General features: G+C 34.2%; 1 protein-coding gene across 5 annotated transcripts in view; it reads right to left on the bottom strand.

Moving 5' to 3' along the window:
• Window positions 1-2727: 2727 nt before the first annotated feature.
• Window positions 2728-5662, bottom strand: part of LOC111397636 (amino acid transporter AVT6C-like) — a 3969-nt gene continuing 1034 nt past the window's right edge. The window contains exons 2-6 of one of the 5 annotated variants that reach the window (XM_023024641.1): window positions 5016-5525; window positions 4710-4862; window positions 4225-4428; window positions 3482-3938; window positions 2728-3100 (exon numbers count right to left, since the gene is read on the bottom strand). In XM_023024641.1, the coding sequence (XP_022880409.1) occupies window positions 2980-3100; window positions 3482-3938; window positions 4225-4428; window positions 4710-4862; window positions 5016-5400 (1320 nt within the window). In that variant the 5' untranslated portion in view covers window positions 5401-5525 and the 3' untranslated portion in view covers window positions 2728-2979. The remainder of the gene's footprint in view (window positions 3101-3481; window positions 3939-4224; window positions 4429-4709; window positions 4863-5015; window positions 5526-5662) is intronic. The other 4 variants (XM_023024644.1, XM_023024650.1, XM_023024662.1 and 1 more) reach the window with 4 other exon arrangements.

Genomic DNA, 5662 nt, shown 5'->3' with positions numbered 1-5662 from the left:
TTAAAAACTGCGCCGGGAATCGAAGCACGTTTCCCGGCAACGATGTCCGGGAGGAGAGGGACCTCAGGTCCGGTGCCACGGTTGGCCAGAGCCATGACGTGGAAATGTTTTCAAGTTGCTGTTTGAACGTTGTTTGCATTCTAATTCTTGAATGCACATGTATGATAAGCCAGCGCACATGCATTATTGAGCAAGTGAAATGACCAAATTGCAAAATTCTTTGGGGTGTTGAAAGAAGGGTAATTATGGAATTACATTGTACGTGACAGGTATGACAATTAGGATGGAAAAGGTAACGAAGTTCTAATAGAAGATGTATTTAGACGGAGATTTGGGGGAGTGCATTATGTGACTTTTCTTCAATCCTGTCTGCTTAACTTATTATAATCACTCGTTTTAATCATGAAAATTTAGGTTTTTTATGCTCTTTCTTAAATACGAGGTTCATGCAAACAAGATGAGCATTAAATGTGAAATTAAATAAATTATTTAATTCTATTTATCAATTAATGTCACGTTATTACCACTTAAATTGGGGTTGAAACCTAATATGACTAAATAGCATTACTCCTTGTTAAAAGTGTTTAGGTCAAGAAACAAGTCAAAACATGAAGAAAAAAGTAAAGTCATAAATGATATTTACGGAAAAAGTCAAAACGATTCTGAATTTGAAATTGAGGAAATTACAAAAAATATCCATTTTCACGTAGTCATATGCAAAAATGTCCATAATTTTTCAATGTCCATTTTTGCAATTATTTGGACAAAATACCCCTAAGTAGCTTTCATGAGAAACTACATTAAAATGATGTTCTAGACATTTCAAATGTTATTCTCGATATTTGAATCCGTTTATATTTCAAAAATACACATATTAAATCACAATATTAAATGTTTTCGATTCTCGACATAGTAAATGTCTTGAATGATATTTCATTCCTAACATGATATTTTTCAACACTTTAAATGTTGTTCTCGATATTTCTGTGTCTATCACTAATTGTGATTTGACATGTACAATATGAAATTATTTATTCTTTCATTAAGGATAAAATAGAGAATTTGATATTAAATTTAATCATTTTTGCAAAAATTATTAAAAGTGAACGTTTTTTAATTGATATGTGTAAAACTAGACATTTTTGCAAATGCCTCTTTGAAATTTGTGATCCTTAACTAGTGGACCAATATTTAACAAATGTATCTTTTACTAGAAAGTTCTATATAATAGCTACTTGGAGAGAGTTACGGATTTTGATCTCCTAATAAATTAGATATCGTGGACCTAAGTCCAACAATGGACTCTGTCTCAGTGGATCTTACTAGTAACGCGTGTCGATTAGATAAGGTGCACATTTTCACCCAAGTAATAGAATTTGATCGCTTTTGTTGTGATTCTTTCAAAGCTTCTTTTAAAGACAGTGAAAACAACTTATTAAGAAGCATTACTAATTTATTTAAGAATAATGTTATTTGCAGTCGTTCACTGCGACATTCGCCCTACGTGGCATACACATGACAGGTGGTTATTTGATGCATTAATGAATAAAAAAAATTACCACATTAATGCACCAAATAATCACATGCCATGTGTATACCACGTAGACTACCGCAGTGAGCGACTGTAAATAGTATTACTTTTTATTTAAAGTAGCAACTACTCACCATAATTGAATAAAAGTGAAGAAAACTTATGTTAAGAGAAATTAATTCGTTGGTTAACCTTTTAGATAACGTAATTTTAAAAAAAAATATAATTTAGTTGTGCTCGAAATATTTCAAACAAATGCATCTCAGCATTATCATATCAATTTTGTTCAATTAAAAATATAACATTCTTAAGAACATGCATGGAGATAACAACAAAAGACAGCATGTATTGTGAAGGCAAATCTGAAATGTTATGAGTTGGCAAAAGGGATTTCAAATGGATTCAAATTATGAACATCGCATTCTCGTGTAGGCAACTGATTTAAAAGGGATGATCATCATCGATTTATGTGATAATAGGTTTGAATTATATGTGGCGTGAATGATTCTGACTTTTTATTTTTTAACATTTGATCAATCTAAACAACATATACGGATTTTTTCCGCTATCGTTTTCTTTATTAGCCAAATATCCTTCACTTGTATTGAAAATGAGATGAAATGATTTTATAATTGAAGTATGCGTGCGTATCTAGAAACAAGGAAGATTTCATAAACATGAAATTGAGTGTGGTAATTAAAGGAATGTTGATAATAAAAATGTGACCAAAAATTGGAAAAAAAAAAATAAATAAATAAAATAAAATGCGACAATGAACCAAGAGTAAGAACATTGAGTACAACAAACAAAAATTATGATGATAAGTTGATAAGCTAATTGTGTCTTGACATGAGAAGATATAGATAGCGTTGAGAATAAACTTTTGTAAAACTATACAATAAAATTCATTAATTATCTTCTCTAACCTAACAAAAATGCTACCAACATTTATGTACACAGGCGTGTACAAATACCAAAATTCTTGTACAAAATGGCAATTCTTTGTAAATGAATATACAAAGTGGGAGTCGGAAGCAAACTTTAAGCGTTCATTGAAGGGATCATCCAATCCAATCACTATTGTTCAAAATGAATAATGCTATTTAATACCAATGATACTAGAGCCCCGATTTTTGTGACAGATGAAATTAGAAGTAAAATTAGGTTATTCATCAACTGACACTTGTGTCACCTAATTGGTGTTGTAACACTAGCGGTGCTAATTAGCATTGCTCCGTTCAAATATAAAATTCAAAACAAATCATCCATTGACTACAACAACATAATAGAGGACGTTCCTCCAAATTTCTGAAGTAATTAAAAACTGATCAACATCAATTGCCATAAGAAAGAATCATTTCTTCCAATACAACGGATTTAAAGAAATGAAAATTAAGCTCGTTCAACATCAATCCGCTCCTAGAGATAGTGGCCGGTGACACTCAAAGTTATTTGCCAAAGTAATCGGAGAGATTTGAGAAAATGGCAACCAAACTAGTCCCAACAGCTAGCATGATCACCAATACTGCCAATACCTTATCCCGACTGGTAGATACACTATGCACATCTCTGTAAAAAATTTACGAGGTGAGACAGGAACGATAGAGAGGAGTTGAAACTAATATATAATCAGGCAACTATAAAAAGGCTTTAGCATGTTTGGCTGTGCTTTTAAGTAAGACAAAGTTACTTATTTTGCCACACATGATTGGCAAAAGGACCTTAACTAATAGCAAAGTTGCTTTTCCACAAATCAAGACTTAAGAGAATGTTTGGTTGCGCTTGAAATTTCTCATTGCAATAATAACTTTGAAAAATCATGTTTAAGAAAATAAGTAACTTAAAAAGGTAGTTTCACTTGCTTTTAAGCACGGCCAAACAAGTTCTAAATCTTCTACCTCCTCTTTTCCATTTTACCATGACGAGTGAGACTATGAAACATGTCCGTACCTAAGAATGATTGAGCTCGGGAATATGAACATGAGGCACATGACAGTCGTTGTCCCCATAAACTGGAAGAAATACCATATGTTCGGAATAGCTATTGCTGCCAAGTACATGAATCCAAGTAGAACACACGTAAGAGATAAAAATCTCACACTTCCTGCAGGTCTCTTAGGAAATAGTAATTCGTCCACGTTAACCCTTAATGAGTAGTTCATCACAGGAAAAACCAGCATGAGGTGAATTGCATAACTTAACCTTACTGTATCGTTGAGAATTGTACCAACAAGGGAATCCGAAATTTTATCGAAGTTCACAAGCATGTCGGCCATGATTGAATCCCCAAACAGTAAGTACCCAAAGAAGCCAACAGCAAAGTAAATTACAACACATAGCGCTAGAGAGATTCGGACTGCTAAGCTCATGTCGGAAGGTCTACCAAGCTCTGCTCTGACAGGATGAACTGCACACGTCGATTTATAGTCAAGACATGAGCCAAGCGCTATGAATAAATGATTTTGATGATAAATTCTTGGGAATCAGGTCACGTGTGTTTTGCTGTATATTCTTAAACATTCTTGATTAATTTTAAAAATTCAGGTTATGTGATCATATTATTTCACAAAATGAAGCAAGAATAATCTGTCCATTCTTGGATATATGCTTATCAGTTCTTTGACCTCAAATCCACAATTATAGAAGCCGAAAGAAGAAAGGGCCATTATCTTCATAAGCTCTTGTAATCTTACCATTTACATGGCATCCAAAGGCTGTTGCAAAGATTGGAATGGTGGTAAAGAGGTCAAAAAATGAGACACCACTTGCAAAGTCCGGTCCCAGCCTTGGTCTTTGTGTTTTCCCGACCCACATTGCATGTATTGCCATCACCGAGCAGATGGCAACAAAAAATGCTGCCAGTAGCACAGATATAGCTGAGGCATGCCTCAAGGAATCTGTAGATACCAAGCTGTAAAAGCGTTAGTCATTCGTTCATGCTGATTCTAAGAAAATCTGTTTATTTTGTTCCATAGGTTGTTCAAGATCTGATCCAAAATCATCTTTGCTAAGGTTGAAATAAGTAAAATTAATTTAAAACAAACTCCCTTATGAATGGACGTAGATCTAAGTGTTGACGATAAACTTATAGACCAAGCAACATAAATGTAAAATAAGAATAAATGAATAACAAGAAGGCCGCAATATTGTATATTCCTTATAAAGTAACATCACTAACCTATGCGCCGGAAAAGGAGTAACGGAAGTAGAACAAAGAGTACAATGAAAACAAGAGAGCATGCACGCGAGTTCCACCAGTGGATGCCAAACCATTCCTGTAAGATGCCCAAGTGCAATGACCCTTCAGATTTGTTTCCTGAGAGGACATCTCCTGTAAATCATCAAATTGAAAAAATATTAGTCTGAGATCATATAAACAATTTCAAAAGATAAAATAAGTGACGTAATCAACAAATTGCATCTAATGAATTATGAGAATCAATTTATGCTGAATGCTAATAAATATAAATAGATTGTTGCTTACCAATGATAATCAAATAGATTATCAAAGCACCAAGATTGGTAATCATAACACAAACTTGAAGTGCAATAGATCCAAACTTTCCAAATGACTCGGCCATCAACTCGCCATAGGTACTAGACTCGCCTGACTGGGTATATTTCAATAGGAACTCCACAGTGACATCCACGAAGAAACCGATGATTAAGATCACTATAAAGCTCGGGATTACGCCCAGAACCTTGAAAGTTGCGGGAATCGACATAATCCCGGCACCGATCATGCCAGTCGAGATGTTGAATATCGCACCAGAAATCGATCCACCTTCATTAGACGTATTATCATCAACTGGTTGGACCTCGGGTAGCAGAGGGGCATGAACACTGGATTCTAGATTCTCTGGTCTCATCCTCTGCTATAGAAAAATAAGAGCATATTGGCCTTCTACAGCAATACCACCAGCATTATATTTGTGTGAATGGTGACAGAAATTGCAATTTGACATCAGATACAGCCCACATGATGGTCTGCTGACTGAATTAATAAATGCAATAAGTAGTTGTAGCAAAAGTTCATCTAGGTGTTGGATTTTGGATTGTTCTGAGAATACTTGAAATATACTATGTTATCCTGTGATAATGTACATATGAGCTTCAAAATACCCAAAAAAA

This window comes from Olea europaea, chromosome 1, assembly GCF_002742605.1.
Source record: "Olea europaea var. sylvestris chromosome 1, O_europaea_v1, whole genome shotgun sequence".
Taxonomy (NCBI): domain Eukaryota; kingdom Viridiplantae; phylum Streptophyta; class Magnoliopsida; order Lamiales; family Oleaceae; genus Olea; species Olea europaea.
Note: the sequence above shows the minus strand (reverse complement) of the source record. Positions and strands in the feature narration are given on the sequence as shown.